Here is a 23,677-nt window from a genome sequence, read left to right on the forward strand (position 1 = left end):
TAAGAGTGTATAAGAGTATGTAATGGATATACTGACTATCCATAAAATAATACTTATTTTGTCCTAACTTTCCTGATTTTTTCATATCATCGCATTAAAACTGAGATAGGCTAATTTTCAGAATTTTCTTTACTCTTTGTTTCATTCTTCGATAACCTAGCACTTTGCTTTACAAGTCAGCTTCCCTTTCTTCAAATTTGACACCACTAAGCTTTTATTCAATTGTTTCTGTATTACCCTTTTGTAAATACCTTAGGATGCTATTTTGATTACGTGTTATTTAACTAGAATGTACATAAACACATTAGGTGCTGGTTCAGTTTTTAGTAAGAAGTATCTCATCACTTAAAAAAATTTATGGAGAACAAAGTCAAACATGTTTTTCACCATGCCAACGAGAAGGGCTTCTTTTCTTCCTCTGTAATAACACACATTGAACCACACAGATACTCAAAGCTGTGCTGATAACTTAAAAAAAACCCAAAAAAAAACCCTCAAAAAAACAAAACAAACCAAATCAACCCAACCCCCCAAAAAACTTTCTTTTCTATTCCTTTAGTATCCCTTTCTCCAAGGTTTTACTTTAAAAATTTTCTATACTATCTTTATCATGAACAAGCAAACTGTTTAATATCAGATCCTTGAAAATGCAATCAACTTCCAGAAAAGATACTTGTACATATTAAAGGAAAGGGAAATGGAAGTGAAGGAATAGGAAAGGGATAAGACAGAAGAAATGGAAGAGGAAATGGAGAGGAGAAAGAAAGAATGGACAATCAAAAATTTACTAGGCATCCTTATATTTAAAGTTCAGGAGATGGAGTCCATGAAACTGTTGATAATCTATGTAAGGAGATCTTGTTAAGCTAAACGAGGCATATGGAATGAACTAATTTTTTACACAATTCAGTTGGCTAAAATGGAAATATGTATTGAGCTTAAAACCCACAGAATTTAAATGCATTTCAAAAACAAATGCTCTTTGAATAACTTAACCTTTAAAATGTCAGGTCTCCTCACAGTACTCATTAGCCCTTCATTTAATTTATTCAATAAATAAATTTTTTAGAACAAGCTTTTAAGAAATACTTTTATCAATTTTTTTTGTCTGTGCATAGGATTGTCAGTGTTCTGAAGTTTTGCAATTAACATTCAATTAAACAACTTTTGCTGATGGTTAATTGTTTGCTACCTTAAAATGTAGAAGCATGAAGTTAATCTAAATCATGGAAATCTCATGGAGACTTATGAACTTTGGTGCACTCCTTAGAAGAACTGATCACACTCTTGCAGTTTAAAACACACAACCCAAATCCCAACCAATTCAGTGAAAGAAAAAATAGCTGCAGCAACATAGATGACAGAATCCCATCTGTGTAACCCTATTCCTTGATGTTCACCAATGCAGGTACCAAGATGCCCAACAGAAACCTTGAGTAGATCAAAGATAACTGTAGGTCTTTAGGGCAAGAGGTCTTTCTGGTCAGGCTAAAAGGTTTGTGTAGGAAGAGCTGCACACAGGCCAATGGAGACGGGGATGCATAGTTTGGAGCCAGCAGGCTGAGGGAAGTTTATTGTCCTGTTCTAGTTAGTGCCAGTAACACCAATCCTGAGACTCTGCGTCCCAGAACAAAATGAAACAGCCTGGAGAAGAGGAGACTGAGGGGAGACCTCATTGCAGTTACAACTTCCTCACAAGGGGAAGAGGAGGGGCAGACACTGATCTCTTCCCTGGGGTGACCGGTGACAGGACCCAAGGGAATGGCCTGAAGTTGTGTCAGAGGAGGTTTAGGTTGGATATTAGAAAGAAGTTCTTCACCCAGAGGATGTCTGGGCCCTGGAAGAGGCTCCCCAGGGAAGTGGTCACAGCATCAAGCCTGACAGAGTTCAAGAAGCATTTGGACAATGCTCTCAGGCACTTGGGGTGACTCTTGGGGATGGTTCTGTGCAGGGCTAAGAACTGGAGTTGATGATCCTTGTGGGTCCTTCCAACTCAGCATATTCTGTGATTCTGTGAAACCAGATTGGGTCCAGCAGAGAGCTACCAAAAGGAGTAGGATATGAACAATGCATAGTGCTGAGTGTTATTTAGTCCGCTGGAGATAATGCCAAGGGGGGATTGAACAGTCACCTACACCCTTTCTCAGTGGAGATAGAAACAATGGTGTGAGACTCTCCTCAGCAGCAGCAAAGACCACAACAAGGACAACAGGCCCATGCTGTAGCTCGGCAAGTTCAGAGCAGATATTAGTAATATTGATACACTGGAAGAGACATGAAGCATTGAAACAGGTTACACCAAGACAAAGAGGGTGAGGAATCTCCATCCTTGGGGGTTGAGATTGAGTTAGAAGTAGTCATGCCTGGGCTGATCTAGGACTGGCACCAGTCCCGATTTAAGCAGGAGGCTGGACCAGATAAACTCCAGATATTCCTTCCAACCAACCTTTCTCTGATTCTGTAAATGAAAGGCGAATACTATCTTGGTCCTTGGAACTCTGTTTCCTCCTCTGCTATAAAACTATCGTGCAGTTCTTAATGCAGGGATTTTAGGGTCTACTGCTTGAAGAAACAGCCAGCCACTTGGAAAGGACTACACTTAAAATTTTTTATGAAACAATAAACGAATACAGTAAAATCAATGGGAATTTGTTCTCAGCACGGTTCATTGTTAAATATTTATGTGACTATAATAGCTGCAATTTTAGTAGTACAAATTACACTGCTAAATATAAAATCTGATTAAGTTAAACCTTTCCATGAATCAAATGTACTTTCTGTAGATATAGTTTTAAAATACTCCTACAAGAAAAATATCTAGGCCATTGAATACACCTGAACTTCCACTGGCAATATGAACACATAAAGACAGTAGAATTAAGTCTTCTAAGTGATGCTTTATTAAGTGAACATACAATATCACAATATGTAGTAAAAGAAGAACTGTGTTAATCTCATTGTAGAAGGGCAATTAAGGCCTTCAGCATTAATATAATTTATATTGTTTCATTTATCCTCCTTTTTTTTTAGTCCTTTTGAACACAAATCAAGGCTAAAACCAGTGCTTACTGAGAGAGAACTCAGAAAATAAAACAGGGTCTTCTAAGGGATTCCATTTATTAGGAGATGACAAAGAACATACTCATTGTTAGATTTTAGCAAATGCAACAATGCTTTTATATCAAGGTTTAGAATTCACCGTGGATTATTGAAGGAGGGAGTATAATTTGAGGGGGGAGGCTGAGGGTTAGCTATGAGTACATACCTTACTTTCTTCTATGCTTGAGACAGCTATACCACTTTCTCTCATTTTTCAGTGGTATAAATCAAACTGTATCCTATCCCAGCCTTTGTCAGAATCTGGAATCTCTTACACTGCCTTGTACGGCAGAAAGAATTACTTGTATTTCAGCTTTTCCTGCCATTTTTTCTTCTGTTCCTACAATGGACATTTTGTTGTGACCTAACATCCCCTTTGAAAATTGCAAAACAAAGTGGGGAGTTGAAGACAGTCTCCTACATTCAACATTCTAGCCATGATTTCTTTGTTACTGAGAGATCTTGGGGAAAAAAGGTGAGATAGGTCTTACTTGAATTCCTAACAGACAAATGTTGCACCTTCCAAGCATGAAGTGGTTTCAGCGTTAGGTTGAATGTGTGTGTGCTATCCAATGGTGTGGCAAGTCCTCGTAGATTTGTGGACCACATTACTGCTTGAGAAAGGCAGGTATGGGACACCTTGGCACAGATTCTTGCAATACAGTGACATTTGGTGGGTCAGAGTCCTCCCATTTGAGTCAAGATTGACTCTGCTCTTCTGCATCACCAGTCACTGGCAAACAGGACTGTGCCCAGCACAGCAGAACTGTGCCCAGGAGCACAGCTTTACTTGGAGTTGGTTTTTGCTTGACTGACTTCACAGAGTGAACTGAAAACTTTCTTCCAAAAGGCTGAGCAGATAAGCATTTTGCAGTGTGATACAACTGCCATTTGAAGACTGGACAAGCTCCTGCTGACTGCTTTTAATAGAGCAGTGTATATCTCAGATGTAAACTATCAACTTATCCTAAACCAGTAACTGATTACTGGTCCAAATATCTTTTTATTACAAAAAATCCCTCACAGAAAATGCCTTCCAAGTCTAAGATAATACTGACAGCAGTTTACTTTTAACAACTGCATCTCCTTCCTATTGTTAGCCAAGTTCTGCAGAGCTACAATTTTTTTTTTCCTATGAGACTTTGCGACAAATTTAAGATGTTTTGTGTAATTCCCCAGTTTTCTTACACACCATGCAATTCACTAGTTTTCTTATGGTGTTACAAAACTGCACCATGTTATTATATACAAATAAGAGGTGGCCTTGCTTAACCAGATGGACTCAAAAATCTAAGAAAATTAATTACTCTTTACTCATTACTACAAATATACCAGTACTCTACAGTGCTCCAAGACAGATGTCAAGAATTTGGGAATTCTTAATTGTAAGCCAAAGGAAGGAATCCTTAATAGTAAGCCAAAGGAATATCCGAGAGCACCAAGGAATGAAAATGCCTATTACCATGCTCAGAGAAGCAGAGAATTTTTCATAAACAAATTCACGTATGTTAACAAGCCTTGCCTCTCAGTTAAGGGTGCTATTTAAAATCCCAACATTTTAACTTTGATTGTAATTCTGCATCCTACTAGTAGTAAACAGAATAAAATATATAAAATCTACATGTCTTTTCTCACATACGTTGCTGCAGCCTTGGAGCTACCTAAGAAGTAGGTTCTGACACAGGAGTTCTGACTCTAAGCCATGCAATTTTCAACTCTGGAATATGCAAAGCGTGAGAAAAAGAGACTCTACTTGCTCTGTTACCCAGGAGGTGGCAGAAACCTAACCACCACCATTTAAAGTGAGAATATACCTGCTCCTGGTGACTGCTACCATCAAAGAGACCATCCTCACAGTGACAAGCAAAGGAACTAAAATGTGATCCCAAACGTGCCTTTCATGGCATTCCCTACTGTGCAAAAGGAAAGACTTCAAGGCTGACATGAATTATGATTCAATAACTGGGTTTTTTGCTTCCTACATGCAAAGATAATTTTCCTTCATAACTTTTTCTTTCTCATCTCCATCATATATACTATACTTTTTCCTTACCAATGAAGAAAGAAATGGGGAGAGAGAGAAAAAGGGATAAAAGGGAGATTAATTTAAAGATATTGTGAAATGTAATACAGATAGATCCATGCTATCCTTCTGTTGCTCATTGTTGTACGTGGCAGAAGGAGAGCCCTGTTCATAACTACTCTGTCATTCAGTGACCTTGAAAATACTCCAAGAACATGCTGTCATCCAGAAACACTTTTCTGTTTTGTATTACAAAATGCAGCAGAAGTTTATATACACACAAATATTCCATAAATGTACTTTATCTTTTTCTAAGTAGACTAGTAACGTAAAGTAAATGTGGATGAATACAATACAGATTTGAAAGGCAAAATTTGCAGCTGCACCATGAGTCTCATTTATCAGTTATTCATATCCAATATTGCACTGCATCACTATTTACTTAACAAGATTTACTTTTACGAGCCAGATCGGCAAGATCTTTACATCAGATCAGCATGTTCACTACAAATTGACTTGAGAGTGTGCCCTCATGAAAAGCCTGAAAGGTCTAAATAGGAAGTAGGCAGGAGTTAACACAACAGAGGAGCATCAGGTGAAATACATTTGGAATATCTGGGTCTCCATGTAATTGTTTGTTAAAATATTTACTACATACTTCTTGCAATCAAAGTATCTTGCGTTTGTTCCTACAGATTTTCAAGTCTATGTCTTAAAAAAACCCCAACACTTGTACATAAATCACATTTTGCAATGAGTTTTGACTGGTCGACTAAATGCAATCAAAAGATAGAATTACAAGCTCTTGGAAAAAAAAAAAAAGAGTAAGCTCAGATATTGGCAGTAGTTATATCTGCATAACACCCAGTTGCCTTTAGTTATGAACCCATGCTGTGCAGTAAATTGTCTGGATTTTCTTCACTTCTCATGACATTTTATTCACTTTTGAATGTGAAAAGTACATCTCAGTCTCCTGATGTTTCACGTCTGTATAAAATCCTGAAATATTCAAATCTAGTTTTCCCTTTACACTTCTCGCTTTCCAGTCTCTCTAATCCATCCATGTAATTTAGTTTAAGACATTTACTTACAGTTCAACCTTTCCACACACATGAGACTTTTACAGCAAAGATTAAGCTGGATGGAGGCCAAAAATAGTATAGAGACAGAATTAGAAGGCTGAATAACTTTCTTACGTGCAGGCATTTACCCAAATTAAATTAAATAAAACATGGTCTTTGTGCTACCATTTAATTGTAATCTATATTGGTTATAAAATTGCAGCCATTCATTCACTTTTTTTTTTTTTAATGGCAAGTTGTAATGGAAAATTGTATTGGCAAATTGCATCATGCCATTTTATCCCAAGAATTTATATCTTTTTTAAAATTTTTATTCATATTATTTGTATAGCATCTTACATCACCATATACATACAATTATGTATGTATATACATTATGTATGTACATACATTAATGACATATACATACAATTCCTGCATTCTTGTAATTTCAAAACTGGCTTAAATTGAGAAAATTATTTTTGAATCAAGCTAAATATTCAGCTTCTTTTGAAAAAAAAAAAAAAATCCCATGAATTTAGGCTTAGCAATAATATCATCAGTATACTAACTGATAATAAGAATGATGTACAAATTTCTTTACAATATTAACAATTATTGCCTATTGAAAACAGGCAATTTCTTTAATTAAACTAGTAATTTCAGGAAATTACAGACAATCAATATGACATAACATACAAGTGGGATAAAAGGGACAATATATTTTTTGGGTCTAGTTTCACAGGTTTTTTTCATCCATGTTTTCACTGTTCTTAAACTGCTTGCCTAACGGTCTGCTACATGAAGAATCAGACTCTAAAGCTCAACTCAAAACTCAGAAATGTTTTCTAAATGATTTATGGCATCCTTTAACAAGCACAAAAACCTCTGAGACTTCAGGTGCTTCTAAATTTGTGGAGTTCCAGATGTTCCAGAAAGGCATAGACAATCCTCTGGAACAGCAAGTGGGATATCAGAAATGCATGGGATCACAATTCATGTCACAGGGAGCTAAATCTGACAGATATGCCAAGGAATTAAATGTCTCAAATACTTAAAAAAATGTATCTTCCCTCTGGAACAGGCTGATGAGTACATTTTTTGTTCTCCTTTTGGAGCTCACAGGAGAAATTACTGAATTCTGCTTTGAAGGTTTTCAATTATTAAAGTAATTTTGAATGCTGACTTAGCCTACCAAACAAGTTATTTCTGTTTGATCGAAAAATATTCTACTTAATCACTGAACTCATTTAGAAAAGTATTGAATTATATGGGGTTTGTATCTCTCAGGAATCTATTTGGAAGTCTTCCCACTTTAATAGTGAAGTATTGTTACACTGGGAAATTGTTCTAGTGATCTGTGGGGTACATACTTTCATGCTTCAGTACAAAAGAAGCAGTAAATACAAACCCTACAACCTAAGAGGTAATACATGAGAATTCTAACTCATCTATCTATTAGATTTCCTCTCAATTACACTAATAAGTTGCACAAATTGCTGTATTTTACCATAAGAAGGAATATCTTTTGGCATAGTGGTCTTTCTGAAATCTCAGTGGAAAACTATGCAGTCATTCTTCCCTGTGAGGGTGGTGAGGCCCTGGCATAGTTTTCCCAGAGAAGCTGTGGATGCCCCATCCCTAGAAGTGTTCAAGAACAGGTTGGGTGGAGCTCTGAGTAATTTGGTCTCATGGAAGGTGTCTCTGCCCATGGCAGGGGAGTTGGAACAAGATGATCTTTAAGGTCCCTTCCAACTCAAAACATTCTGTGATTCAATAAAATTCTGAAGTCTTCTGAAAGAATGTCTGTTCATATGATGTCTATCAAAATGTCTTGCTTTAGGACAGAAAATGAAGTTTAGTAGAAAATGGAATGACCTTATTTTAACTTTTCTGATTTTTTTTTACTAGAAGCTTTGTAGAAAGAGTTGCCTACATCATTTCTTACTAGTGTAGCCAATTCAAAAGTAAAAAGCATAACACAGAGACAGAGAACTTCAAGTTTTAGTCACCTCATCAACACTGGAGTGTACATAACTTCCTCTAAGTTTAAGGATATGTGTAGTAAAAAGAGCATAAGTACCCAGCCTAATACACAACATAGCAGGTTCTACCTTGGGTAACAGGAAATCCTTTCTCTACTATAATGTACCTAAAAGCCCCAATTAAATGCATGTGAAAAAAACAATACAGATATGACTTGATTTAAAAAAAAAAAAACCTCATTTCACAAACAAACCTCTAAATACAGAATTTCCATTCATAGAAACAATTAAAAACTCAGGACAAAGCCCTAATAAAACTTTCAAGCTGGCCCTGCTGCAATGGGGGGGAGTTGGAGCTGATGACCACAAGGTCCCTTTCTTTCTAAATTATTCTAGGATTGCATGAAGTACATCAAAGTGAATTAACTTAGATAAAAAAGTAAATTAACAGAACCTGCTGAGATTTGAATGTGGAATTACAAAGAAGTAATTATTTCAAGTTTGATCTCAAACTTGTCAAGAACCAGAGAGAAACCAAAAAGTTATGTTGAAGGCAAATTCAAGCATTAGTGCTTGAAGTTTCATAACTCCTTAAAAGTTAAAGCTGAAATATTACATTTATTGTTATTCAGTTTGCATAAAAGATGCTATACAAATTTTGTATTTTTTCCTTATGTTTATTTCTCACACATGTAAATTAATGCCACTTCTAGTCCACCTGTCAAGGGATTTTCTTTTCTTGCACAAAGAATAAAGTTTTCAGCATTTCCTGGGTTGTAATATTTTTCATTTTGAATTATGAGAAGTTGTAAAAACATTTATATTTTACCGTTCTTTGCACATAGCCTGATTATTCTATTGCAAGGCTTTGAAAATTATTGTCTCCTTCAATAAAATATTCAATAAAGAAGTACAAACATACGTTGATAAAGTATTTTCGTTATATTTTGATATCAATGCATGAAATATATCCATGAGTAACACATTCATTATTGAATCATACTTGGCTCATTATTTCATAAAGCTTCTGCTTTCTGCCATTGAAAGAGGATTCTCTAATATCAAAAAAACCCCACTGTCGAACATTGAAACTCAAAACACATAAATAGATTAAAAAAAGCAGGTTTTAGAACATCTTCATTTTCTGTATTTTTTCTTCTACCCCATGGCTTGGGAACGTATACTTTAGCTGATATAAATTTTCTATTGTAGAAATTGTTTTGTGTTAGTGTCCTACAAATGCTAAATTATAATTCCAGGGATAATTTCTCTAAATTACTTGAAACTCAACTGAATATCTCCTAAAAAAAAAAATAATAAAAAAAAAGACCTAGAGATGCCAGTAAAGTCCAGAGATTTTAGTTTGATGTGTTTTTTTGTTGGTTGGTTGGCTTTGTTTGGTTGGTTGGTTTTTGGGTTTGTTTTTGTTTGATTTTTTGGTTTGTTTTTTGTGGTGGTGTTTGTTTGGCTTTTTTTCAGGAACATAAACAACACGAGACATCTCTGGTTTTTAAGATCTAAGGTTAAGAAGATTATAAGGTTGTCATGTTCAGTAGCTTCCTGAACTTTCCATATTAAAAATTATGTCAGAGTACTTAATTCTTTAAGTAAGTTATTTTTAGGGCATCACAACAAATTAACATCCTTAGATTCACCAGTTTCTAACATGACTACACTTAATTTTATGTTAATTTACCAGTAGGCAAATGCTTTAAGGAAAAAAATACCTTATGTAAGAAATGCAAATTTGTTCGAGAGGTTCTGTGTCTTCTTCTACTATTCTTTTATGAAGTTTACACATAAATGATTGAAAAATACTTTTTCCTTCTAAACTATAATTTTATCCTCCTTTATTAATTTTAAGTGTTTAACAGTGATCTGTTTTGGAAGGTATACTTGTAAAGAAGATGCACCTTTATCATCTGCAAACCCTGTTATGTGCACTTCTTCAGTCATTTAATGATATAAAAATTAACCCATATAAGAAATTCTAAATTATCTAGGAATTACTACTTTAGCAATTTCCTTACAAACTCAGGAAACCTATAAACTTTTTCAAATGTTGCTAAACTGAAGAAATGAGTAGACTAACTTTAAGAAGTCTTCCATATTTATTGAAGTTTTATATAAAATGTTAATAATTTGATTTTAAAAATTAAAGAAATTATATTAATCTAAAATTTCACCAAACCTTTCCTAAAAAATTATAAAAAGCAAGAAGTTAAAATAGACATGAAAAAAAAAAATTATGTGAATTCTGAGAACTTCCAAGACGTTCAGGGGAAGCAAAAGGTGGGGGGGAGTGTGTATTGGCTACATAAATCCCTAAATGTATATCTCTCTTCTCTAAGAGAATGCCAACCATCCATATATCCCAGAGGTCCATTTCCACAGTAATCTTAATGTGGGACTGGGTTTTTACTGTATTCCTCATGTTGTTCTGTCACCAGCAAAATGAGTGGCACTACAAATGCAGAGACTGGTTTTCCTTGGAATTGCACTAAAATGCTCTGAAAAAGAAAGATCCATTGACATGTTTCTCTATTTATCTACCTGCAAACAGAAGAAGGAAGGAAATAAAGGTTTTTTTGCTTTCCTGTTGAAGACATCCAAATGTTTTTAGAGAAGACATTTTTTTCAGGTTTCAAGCACACCTCCACAGTGGTTTGGATTTGTGTCTAAGCTAAGGCCCTTTTTTTACAAATGCATTTACTTGCTGCCTGTGAACCAGAATTACTAATGTCTATAATGTTATTAAGACAAAGCAAGACCTTGATGGCTGCTCTATTAGAGCTATACCAGTGGTGCTTTCTGAGGGATTGAAGGGATGTGAAGAACCGAATCTCAGAGACTCTATCCTGCTTCTTCCTTGGAAAACTCATTACTGCTTGAAAAGAAAAAAAATAATGCAGGTTGTTTCTTATGAAGTCTTTGTTGATTACTGAGAAACAGATCAGTCAATGTCCTGTTTTTAAAAATAAATTTTCACAGAAGATCGTGGTAAGGTAATTTTGCCCAGCCTAGGTATCTTACACCTTCTCACTGGTTTCTTTGTGTCTACAGAAGAAATCCTGGCACACACTCTTCACCTGTGGCTATCCCCTCCCTGATGGGGGATGGGTGACATCTCACAAATTTACCAGCTGTCGAGGGAAAGGGGTGCAAACTCTCCTTGGAGAATGAACCTTGCACATACGGTACTTCAGGATTAGTGGGCTTTTTTGCACTACTGACAGGGTCATAAATGTCTGATCTGTCTGTGCATATCCAGCTCCTCTCAGGACTCCAGTCCACAAGGAGAACTGCTGTAAAGTGAAGCTGCACAGAGATTTGCAGGTAACCTGTAACAAAACAATGTTTATATTCAGAAGAGCACCTACCAAGGACAGAAAAACCTAGTGCCACTTCCTCACTGATCTCTTGGTGAACTGTGATAGCGTTGATTAAGACTTTAAATTCCTTAATAGTCTGAAACTGGTGTATCAGGATGATTGCTTCACTTTCTGTGCTCCCCTTCAATAGCTGCAATCAGCACAGACTTTCAAATGAAACATTCTTCATTATAAAAGACAAAGGGGAGGGAATAGGGAAATAGATATTCTTGACTACAGCTCCAAGACTGGGATATTCTCCCTTATTTGATCTAAAAACAACTCAGTCTTGTAAAGTTTGAGACAAAAGTCACCTTTAGAGGGATACTTTGAAGAAAACAGGAAATTAAGAGAATGGCAGGATGTTTGAATAGACTTGCATATAATTCATTTCATACTGCTTAATTGTCCTGATTAAACTTATTTGTATTTACTGGATGATTGATTACACAAGAATGCCTAAAAGTCTTGGTATACATCTATTGTGTTTTACATATAACTAATACAAATAAAATAATTATAATAATTATAATCTTACTTGTAAAAGGATTTATATGTAGCTATTAGATCATAATCAGATGAAAATTAATGACTTGATAGCATTAATAGCAATTCCTTTCAAAAACTTTTTGAAACATCTATTAATCATTTATTAATGCTTTTTTTCCTAAATTTCCTTCTGTAGGTACATTTCCATGACATTTGTTTAAACTAAAAATACTTTTTTCATTAATTTTATCATTTTATGGCTGTTCTGTGTGACTACACTATTCCTTTAAGTCATAGTATAGAGGGAGCCAAAGACTCAGTTTAGCCCTGAAAATATCTGTATTAGAATTCTAACAGTCTTCCAGGTACAAACTTGCTCTTCCATGTAGGTTTTTCTGTCTCTTTCCCTTGAATGATATTTTTGGAATTTGCACATTATGTGGCAAGAAAGATCTGCAGTTTTACCACTCTTGAGTTAAATCAGACTGATAAAAAATATCCTTTAAAATTTCACAATATTTTATCACTGGCTGCTGGGAAAGAATCATGACCTACGCATTATGCATGCATCATCACTTGAGATGTGCAAGCAGTTAACTGTCCCTGTCTAAACAGCATTTATATCTGAATCTTAGCCATAAACCTGTCCTTAAAATGTGAACAGATGGAAAAAGTGGGTTTGTTTCCATTAAGGAATATTGACTGAGTGTGGAAATTATGATGACCCAGCTACAAATCATAATACAGAAAACTGACTGTCTGCATTCTAAACATTCTCCTCACTCAGCTAAGAAGATGTTGAGGTATGGTAGGAAAGTGGTTTGTAGTCACTTAAGCAGAATGAGAAGCTGTATCAAAAACATTTAATTTTTATTATCATTCAGAATACTTAAAAGTATCCTAAATATCTCAAAAAGTATAAAGAAAAAACCCTACTTTATACTAGTGAAATTTTCTTTGAAAATTCTTGCAGGAACTGAAAACAGGAATTTTGGAGAGGCTTTCTTACCATGACACTGCAAGTAGGCTAAAACATAAATGGAGAAAAGTTTAAAAAGATACTTTAGAAAATATTCCAGAAGTATTCCAGTTACATTCAGCAGATTTTCTGTTTAAAAAGGGACACTAATATTGTTTTTTGACATCTCCATTTGCAAAGATTCTTTCTGTTCTGGACTGTTCAGTCTGTGTTTCGGTAACATATCTTATTTTTCTGGTTTGGCCCTATAGTACCTCACAAATAGAACAAGTTTTTAACTTATTATAGAATATCTGCAAGAACTTGTAATAAATGCAACTAGATCCCTTATGACTTCTCAATCAAATTACATAGTGTGGTATCAACAAGATTTACAAAACCAAAATTTTTCCTGTTCAGCAAATATTTGTCAATCTGCAGTACTTTTTGGTTTCTAAAATAGTTCAGAGAGAAATTCAGAGAAATATAGGATATACAGTCTCAATACTCTCAATACTCAGAGGTATTCCAAAAGAGATTTCAGAAAACATCCTGAATTAAGTATTAATCTAGTATTAATTTTTAATATTGCCCATTGTCCTCTCACTATTTATCTATTTATTACATAATTCTTTGTAGACCAAGATGGCTTTTCCGGTTGCTTTCATATTTATTAGTTTTTGTCATCAACTGGAGTAGTCTTTGATAATACATGCTATTAATAGGTATCTTAAGTATGTCCAAGATCAGCGTGACCTATTTAGTTTTCTCAATAAAACCTTTCAACATACAGCTGGGGGACTAAAAAAGGAAAATACATGCTTGCAAGATGGTATATCCCCTGAAAACTTCCAAACCAGAAAGAAGAATTACCTAATCAGGCAACTTGCACAAAAGTAAGACACGGAGAAATAACATGACAGCATGTCGGAATGAATACAGCCTTTTCTCAAAGAAACTGTATATTTAATATTAGTAGGATTGGCAGCAGAGATTCTCAATAGTCACAGTCTACTTCATGGTGGTAATGCCAGCATAAGGACAGCAGGTGTTTGTACCTGTCACTCTACTCTGATTTTAGAATAGATCACCATAGAATTCAAGCAACTTTTGGACTAAAATAACTTCAAGATCAATTTGTTTATATGGAAATCTCCAAATTACCTGTATGCAGCAACTTAAAAACATGTAATGGTGAAAGGATGTTTCGAAATCAAAGTGTGAACTTTTGAAAAGGCAGCTCCAGTCAACTCTAACAACCACAAGGGTCTTTCAAATTACACATCTTTCCCAATGTAACCAATTAATACTTTCATAAAATTCACATCAACAGAAATAATAGGAAAGAAAGTTTTGTGGGGAGTAAGATAAATACACTTTTCTACACATTTAAGACCGAGGACTTTTGTTTTGTTCTGTCTTTACAATTAAATTAAGCATCTGTGTGATTGACTCTGTAGTCACTGGGTTTGTACTGGGTGAGTACATTGCACACTACTACACAGATTGGTCACCTCAGGTTTTAGTATTTCGTGTATTACAGTCTGTGACAGACTGAAATGTTGTTAATGTCTTAAACACTGTCAAAATCATAGAAAGTCTTTTTGTCAAACTGCAAGGAAGCAACTGCCTGTCTGGGACCACTGCAGCACTCCACCTCAGGAATAAGCCTCCTGACTGGAATTTGGACTGTGACAGGAACTTCAGATAAGACTATTGTCTAATCACCTCAGGTCTGAGGAGAAGTAAACAAGGAAGCTTGTCTTAAGAGTCTGCAAATCTTCCCCTGCCCCCATCAGAAGGAGTGCCTGGGGTGCCTGTGTTTTGTGGGACCCTCACCACTGAGAAGAACAGAAGAACAAGATCCCCGGGAGTACAATGGGTTCCACAGACTATTGATACATTTTCTATTTAATTTCTGTCTGTCACTCTCTTCCTGCCCCCACCCCCTGCCTCCTTTTTCCCATTTCTTTCTCTCTCTCTCTCTGCCTCACATTTGCTGTTAAATAAAATCCATAGTATTGACTTTGGCATATGGTCTTGTTTGTACCTTAATTTGGGCAGAGGTATTTCTAATAATTTTAATAACTGGATCTTAACACAGTTCCCATCAGAAAAAAAAATTACTGTCAATTCATTGAAGGAAGCTACAAGAAAAAAATCTCAAACTTGGTCTGAAATATTACATGAAAAGAAAGGAAGAAGTACACAAACAGCCATTCATGTGCTGCCCCGCAAACAGAGGAAACAAGTTGTCTTCTTTAGATCTACTAATACTGAAAGAAATACTGGAAAATTATACTGGAATAAAATGTATGTTACTATGATTTACAGTATTATATCTATACCCACAATTACTGTGTTTGGTTGAGAAAAACAAAAGATAAAGAGTCATTATATGTTTCTTTGAATACATGTTAACTACATGTTCATTATATGTTCCTTTGAAATAATTCTATAATTTGGAATACATTCTGTTTAGTGTAGAAATTTTGTCTATGGATTATGAGATGTGAAAGGGAAAGAGATGACACACAGTGGATAATTTGCTACATTTTTTTTGTTCCACGACCGTGCTGGTAGCTTCAAAACCATTCACCTGATGCTGCATAAATCAGAAGAATGTTTAGTGCTTTAACTTGCACTAAAACTGCCAAAAAGTAAATTTGGATGCAAGGGTTTACTGATATTTTGAATGTATGTTGTTAACAATACTCTGTATAAACATCCCACCTCAGCATGTACCTAAAAACTTGTATCTTTGGGGAGGCTTATGCTCTTTTTTGCCTAGAGGGGTGCAACTAGATGCCTTTTTAGAGAGCATTTATTGTTTGTTGAACAAACATTAGAGTTATGCTTTTGAAACAGATATCATGAATATTAACAGGTACATAGAAAGTTTACTAAGTAGCTCAATATCAGAAATTAATGCCTAGAATTAAATATTACATAAGAGCTTACTTAAAATTATTTTCTGTGTGCATAATGCACATTCTCAAACTAACTGATTTCTACTCTCTTTGAAATTTATAGCTTCAAAAGTATTATTCATATCTACTTGGCTGGACAGTGAAAAATGTGAAATATTTGTAAACTTTTTTAAAACTCAAAAGTAACAGCTGAGTTTTACAAAGCTACAGTAAGATTGGTGTAGAGGTCTTCACTAATATTAAGATACATCTACTGGATTAAGACAAAGAAGCAGTTAACACACACTTAACATTCTTTTCAGTTAAAACACTCCCATTTATTTTTCATATACTTACTTTGAACTCCATGGGAGCGAACTATTTTCCAGGTTTCTGAGGCCACCTCTTTTACATCCACTTGGTAGTGGTGAATGGGAACACCTCCATGTGACTCTGGCTTATGGAACGAAACCTTGGCAGTGGTTTGGGACAGCTCTAAAACTCGTACTCCATACGGATTTGATGGCACATCTAAAAAAGGACAAACGTTAATTTAATAATCAGCAGCAATTACAGAGACCTAAACAGCTGATAATCTACCCCCAAAAGTCTCCTTAGCATTTTCAAGTGAGAAAAAATAAATATTGAATATGGTATAATAATGTTTGTGTTACATAAACAACTTGTTTTCCACTACAGAGCTGTAAGAAAACCACTTTCATTTCCTTGTATGCTAAAGTAATGCAAAAACATTTTTGCCTTTCTTTTATAATATGATCTTTTTCAATAGCTAATTTCATCACAGTCAAATGTAGGAGATCAGTTTGTTGACTGCATAATTATATAAAAAAGAATAACAAACTTTAAATCAAATATAACAAAAGGAACAGATACACTAAATAGATCATTCAGAGTCTAAATTCTTCTAAATGAGATTATGACAAAGAACTGTATAAATAATTTGGCCATTTTATGGATCTCTGAAATACAGCTGAAAACATGAATCATTTTTCTCTTTTTTTGAAAGACTGGATTTCAAGCTACTAGAAAGATACATTAATGGAAGGTTTCTATTCTCTGTTCAGTTTAAGAACTAATTTGCAAAATAGATTGAAAGAAACATTTTCCCTGAAATCAAAAGGAAATGCATATCTTTCAAAGTAGAAAAGAACTATGAAAATAGAGCAGGTGTTTGTAGGTGTCAAAATGAGAGATACGAAACAAAAGCAAAACAATGACATCAGGGTCAGCACAGCTTTAAGAACAGAAAGGTTACATTATTTCTAAAATGTATGATCAAATACATAGAAGACAAAAGACTAGCTTTTCTTATTGTCCTACATTTTAAAGTGTTATAATTACAGAAGATGCTATTAAAAATGCTAGTAAGAATTTTAGTCCTGTGGATAGAATACCAGGGATCTCAAACACCATTACAAATTTCTTTTCTAATCCATCTGAGGATTATCTGCATAACCACTTACACATTTGAGATTGCTTTTGTCTCCATGTTATGGAAGATACTTTTGTAAGGACATGCAAGAATTTCAGCCAAGGCCTATAATTTTGTTTGTGGGTAATGAACCATTTCCATGAAATATTGTCGGCATTCAAAGGCTGTCAGACAGTTGGGAATAAAAGGAGAATCAATCTGAGCTTCGCCCAGTATTGGTACTTGAAGGAAAATGAGACAAAAATTTCTATGAAATATTAAAGATCTGATTTAAGATCATATTCAGCCACAAATTCTCTGGAAAAGAATGTCTGCCAAAGCAGGGTTGGAAGATGTATAACCTTTCAATTACCAGAAAACTAAATTATTTTCTGAAAAAAACCTCTAACAGTTGTCAGACTTGAGTATCTTAATGCTAATATGATACCTCTGTGAATTGTTACAGTTAGCATTTCTGTCTATAGGTCTCCTGAACCCTCCAATACTTGGTGGTCATTGGGTTAAAACCAGTATAGATGCCATCAAAGCACTCTAGGACAGCATTGCACTGTATGAGTGATGTGAATGTATGATGTGGATACCAATCATTTGGGAAGCGAATATAGCTCTTAAGTACTGAAGATAAATGCTCTTTTTGTATTTAATTGCAAGCTAAAAGCTGCTGTGGATACCTACAATATTGCAAATAGCTTCTAAACGTCTAATTTTTTTTTCTTGTTAAAAGAATTAAAATGAAACAAAAATATTTAGGAGATAAATGAATATGTAATTCCACTCATGTTATTTTTGTTAGGTTTTGTATGCTATTTTAATAATGCAATTCACTGGTACTTTTGTTTGAATCAAACCAGATATTTGGTCAATGGTATGAAACAAAAATGTGTTATTTGCATATCCACCCTGTTCTTGACTTTCCATATGTTAAGGAGATCTCCTTTGCTTGTGTGTTAATGCCTGTGCATGGTTAACTATAATAAGCACGGCATAGGGAAGATGACATCCTTCAGGAAGAACCTTATATTCTCTACTGCTGGTTCAAATACAATTTCTGCCAAATGAAGGTAGGACTCCTTTCGGCAATAAGCATAAAATGAAGCTCCTGTGAAAACCCAGTAAAATGTTTTGCGTAACTAGCACAATGCAATCTGTTTAGAACTCACTGAAGTGTAAAATACATCCACAATACTATTTTAAATATGCATCCCACAATCCAAGCCACTCACAGGTGCAGGCAACTTTTATGCAGTTTCCAGAGTTGAACTATGTCAGTTCTAAGGAAAACAGTGAATCACCTGAAGAAAATACAGCAGGAGACACTTCCGAGTTAAAACCAAAACCAAATACTAGCAATACCATTAAGATACAAGAAAATACCTACCATCTTTTTCAGACTGAGCAAATCTATAACTTTTTTCCTCAAAGAAGATCAATAGCAGCATAATGAAATGAAACTAATTCTGTAGTTCTCTGATGAGTAAGAATTTGATCATGCAAGGTAAACAGCCTTCTGGTCTTGATCTAGCTAAACATTCCAGCATTTGAGCTCTCCCCTGTCAGCCGTAATTACTTGGAGTATTGCCATGATTTCCATGTCAGAATTGCAAGGCTTTTGGCTCAATGTTTAGCAGGAGGGAAGAATAATTTGCGATGTTGTGTGCTCTGAAGTCTGCATCTGGAAGAATACAGCTATGGATGTTTCTTGTTCTTTTTCCTTCTAAAACCAACCAACCAAATGAATCTTAGAGGGGTTTAGCTCTGGGCAGTGATCATATTTTGTATACTGATGTGGATACAAGTTGAAGCACTATGTAGTAGAAAATGTATGGGATTTCTTTTCTATGCTCTAAAGATCACTTAGTGACAGCAGAGATTCTAGTATACTTCCTCAGAAGTTCCAATGCCAGTTTTTTTGTCATTATGCTGCTGCCAAAACAAGGGATAATTCAACACAAGTTCAGCCTTTCAGTATGACATTAAAAAACCAAAAAACCAGATGTCAGCTGTTTAGTCACCTTTGTCTTCTTTCCTCAGCAACTATTCTTCTGTTCATTATGTGACTGTATTCATGTATGATGTTAAACAACTCCTTATACATAAAATCAAAAAGTATCCCCTCGTAAGTGTAAAATTGCACTTGTACGCAGCACATAATTCTGGGCTGCACAAATGAATTTTGTACCTAAATAAGTAGCATAGTTTGGTTCCAAAAATATTATCACAGCTGATAAAGAAGTACACACAGAATTATGAGTACATATTTATCTCCACTGACATGTAAATAGTCTTTCAAGTCTATTACAATTATCACCAAATCTGTTCAATACATGACCATTGTTTATCACTGAGGATTTTCTTTTCGAGCTATTTTTGTGATAGTTTTATGGAAGAAAATAATTTTCCTTCTGAGACTTTAGCAGTCCTGATATAAATGGAGAAAAGGAAGTGATGCTGTGAGAGCAGGTAGTGGGCTCAGAGACTTGTCTTCTAGTTAAGTCGTCTCCTATCTCCTGTCAGGATGTTCCTACTGTAGCTCTGCAGCTTTTCCTGTCTCTGTATATCTGGCATATATATTGACTCAAAATAACTATGTCTAAATGCTGAATGTAAGTACCAGCAGGACCTTGGCAGGGAAAGAGAAGAGGCTGGGGACTAGACCTTTGGAGTCAAAAATCTCTATGACACAGCTTGTACTTGTACATCCTTGGAATGGAAGAAAAATTCAATATTACATCTACATAGATTTCTCTTACCAAATCACTGGCAGTTCTGGAAAAATAAGGATTTAGTTAAGTAACCAGGACCACAGCTAGCAAGTAAATATATAAAACATAAATTAAAATAAAATGCACACAAAGCAAAACTCTGTTGCCATGTTGATAGTTTCACACCTAGGCCATATGAAAATATGTTGTAGTTTTTCCTTTTTTTTTTTGTTCTGTTTTTTTTAGTAAAAATTTTTTAGCTGATGCTGTTAAGATGTGAATGGCAAGTTTTAGAGCAGTGAGCTAGATTTTAGGTCTGCCTGTATTTTTGTGGTGGTCAATGGACTTTTGGCAGAACATGATTATCTTTTTCATTACACTATTCCCTGGGGAAAAATAAGTCCTACTTCTTTGATTTTATTTTGCCTGTGTGAAAATGCAAATACTTGGGGAAACAAAAGGAACATCCATTAACCAGCAACAAAGTGCCAGCATTGAAACTCCAGACTAGTAAACTTCTTAATTTGATGTTGTAGCCTTTGTCAGTTATTGATCAGCCTTATCATATTCTGGACATGACTTTATTCCATAAAACATATTAGAGGATATAGTTTCTGTGAAGCTCAATTACTGTCTTTCCCACGTTTTAAATTGCTTTTGTTGTCATTATTTCCCATCTTCACTAACTTTCTTTGTATACAGGATGCTTAAAGAACATTTAATTAAATAAAGAGGTGTAGGAGCTTGCAATATCTAATGATATCATTGAAAGTTTGCTTTTTAATTCAACGTAACATTGTTTTAGAAAGGAAACAAATAAATCATATAGCTACAACAGATATAGCTGCTGGAGGCATGCTCGAGGCATGACATGGTGAGATCAGAATTTCAGCTTTCATCAAAAATGGAAGTATCTTTCTAGGTACAAAGACCAAAAGACTGGGGCAAAAAGGGGAATCAGACTATTTATCTGAACTTTTAAACCCTTTGCCATCCCAGAATAAAGAGGGGGTCAGGAAAGTCTAGGATGAGTAAGGCCATGAGAGCCTTGGAGGTGAATCACAGTTTTATATTCCATCCAGCTATACGTTGCTACGTGCAAAATACACATTGAATAATCCAGTTTAGCTCTGTGTCATAACCTTAAGATTTACCATTCTAAGATATCAAATTACCTATTCCAAAAACATAGTCCTAGAGTACTGATGGCCATATGATTTTCTACTTATCTACACAAAAAACATTTAAAATAACAATACTGAGATCCAACATAAAGGAAGAATGCTTTGCTAGTTTCTACCAGCTTCCTGCATACTGATATTTCACATAAACTATGACTAAACTAGAACTGGACAAATCTAGGAGTATCTGTGATCACCTCAGGCTTTGAGAGGCATTGGTACAACCTGCCAAGCTCACCAGGCTTGCTAAAATCTGATCCTGTCATAGATTAAAACCAGAGTATAAGCACACTTCTAAAACATAAGTTGTGGCTGTGACATGAAGGAATTAATTTGCAGTGGCAAGAAATGCCTGTGGTTCTTTTCACACTCTACATGTTACTCACATAACAATTTAAATGCTTAAGCAATGAAAAAGCAGGAATAGTTGAACTACGTGGTATTTTTAAGAGTTGATCATCACAAGTCAGGAGAAGAGCACATCTGTTTAAGCTTTCAACTGATGGTCAGCACCTTTCAGTGTGAAATCTCAAATAGCCTGCAGTTCTTCAATTGTTTTGAAAGTTTAAATGGAATTTAGGCTGATTCAGTAGCTCTGTATACTCTGAGTGAACATTTATGGTTTTCCTGTCATACAAAATGGTATGGCTGCAAATTGCATCTAAATTCTGAAATAATTTTTTCTTTTTATCATCAATAAGTCTAATTTCTTAAGGAGGGCAATAGAAATAAAGATAATGGCATTGTGACAGTGTGATCACTTTTTAAGTAGCAGTAAAGTAAAAAAAAGAGAGGTAACTTGATTCTTCTGAAATCCAACAAAGCAGAAAAATGGAACAAAACATAAAGGAATAAGTAATTTCTGCAGAATTTAAAGAGAAAGCTATGCAGTAAAAATATCATTATTTGTAAAATTTACCCCAGCAGCATACTTTCCTTAATACCATCTCCCAGCTAGGAACAGTATTTATTTTTCCATAACAGAGACTTTGTAAAAGTATGCTATGCCCTAGCACTTGTATTTATAATCAAAGCCAGAAGGCAATCCAGGCTGCATTGCAATGTATGAAGTGATTTTATAGGCTTTAATAAGGAAAATATCAATCATTAGGTCTTCCTAATCTACCAAAGTAAAGTGACAGAGGTAATAAAACTAGAAAGAAAGCTGTATTTGACATTTTATACCTGTATTTATTATTTTATCCTCCCTGACTGTTTTCCATTTTCAGTTTAAGTGCAAAACTTGTAACTTGTTGGGTTTTTTCCTAAAAACAGGGTCTATTTAGATGTAAATGTTCAAAATATCAATCTTTCAGGATACTGAATATTATGCATTACAGTACTGTAAGTAGTGGGCAGCATAATAAAGCCCTGACACCCCCAAACCCAGGGTTTCCTGCCCTGCTCATTATCATTACTAAAAAACCTGCTTTCCCCCCCTATTTTCTGCATTTAATATTATTATATAGAGTATCCATATATAGCTCATGACTTACATAATATCTTCCCATAATTCTTCATTTACCTTGATTTGCCTTTTTATTGTTATAACTCCAATATATAATTTTTATAAGTGTTCATCAAGTTTTCTGATGAACTGACTGAAAAAAATATGAAGTGAATTATTGCAAAAGTAGAGAATATTAAGCTCTTTGAAAAGCTGGCATCAGTAACATTTCTGATACAATTGTATTAAAAAGCCAAGCCAGCATTATAGTTTGTATGAAGTTCTTTGTTCTTTGCATTTCCAGGGGCTCTCATGTATGGATTTTCTGAAATATTTCAAAATATCATGTTCTTTTTCAATTAAAAATGCTATATTCTTTGTATTGAAGTTAATTCATTAATTATAAAACCAGGGAGGATATACATAGCTAAAATGATCACTGTGCAGCATCATTCATTGTGATGGGATACTGTGCTGCAAATCTAAGAGAAAAAACCAATATTCTGTACAGTATCTGTTGAGATGTTCTCCCATGTTATACATATTTATGAAAAAACAGCATACAGCAACAACCACAATATTTTCTCTTTTTTTTTTTTTTTTTTTTTTCTCTCCTGGGAGGTAAGACACCAGAGGGATACAAGTGGGGATTTTCCTTCCCTTTCCTATCATTTATGTTCATGGCTTCAGGAAAGACTTTTTTTCTCAGTAGTCACATGTAGTTGTCAAGGGAAGGTAAGATCACAACACAGTTAAGACCCTAAAAAAATAGTAAAATGAAGGGTAGTGAACCTTCTGAATGATGTAAAATTGTGCCCCATAGAAATTGCATGTTTCTCAATAAATCCCCACATTTTTCTACTTTAGAAATCTCAACACTTTTGATGGTTCTTCAAAGCAAAAAAACCCAACCAACCAAACAGAAAAAACCAGGAAGAGTGTGTGTTAGTAATCCATCCCATAACGGTAATGGGAAAATTTGTCAATACTGTGTAAAAA

General features: G+C 34.8%; 1 protein-coding gene across 1 annotated transcript in view; it reads right to left on the minus strand.

Moving 5' to 3' along the window:
• The window catches only part of NCAM2 (neural cell adhesion molecule 2), a 277,252-nt gene that overhangs the window by 56,477 nt on the left and 197,098 nt on the right, over positions 1-23,677 (minus strand). Inside the window, exon 12 of the mRNA XM_027648691.1 lies at positions 16,253-16,426. Within this exon, the coding sequence (XP_027504492.1) occupies positions 16,253-16,426 (174 nt within the window). The remainder of the gene's footprint in view (positions 1-16,252; positions 16,427-23,677) is intronic.

Source organism: Corapipo altera, unplaced genomic scaffold (assembly GCF_003945725.1).
Source record: "Corapipo altera isolate COAL_440 unplaced genomic scaffold, ASM394572v1 58, whole genome shotgun sequence".
In the NCBI taxonomy this organism is placed as follows: domain Eukaryota; kingdom Metazoa; phylum Chordata; class Aves; order Passeriformes; family Pipridae; genus Corapipo; species Corapipo altera.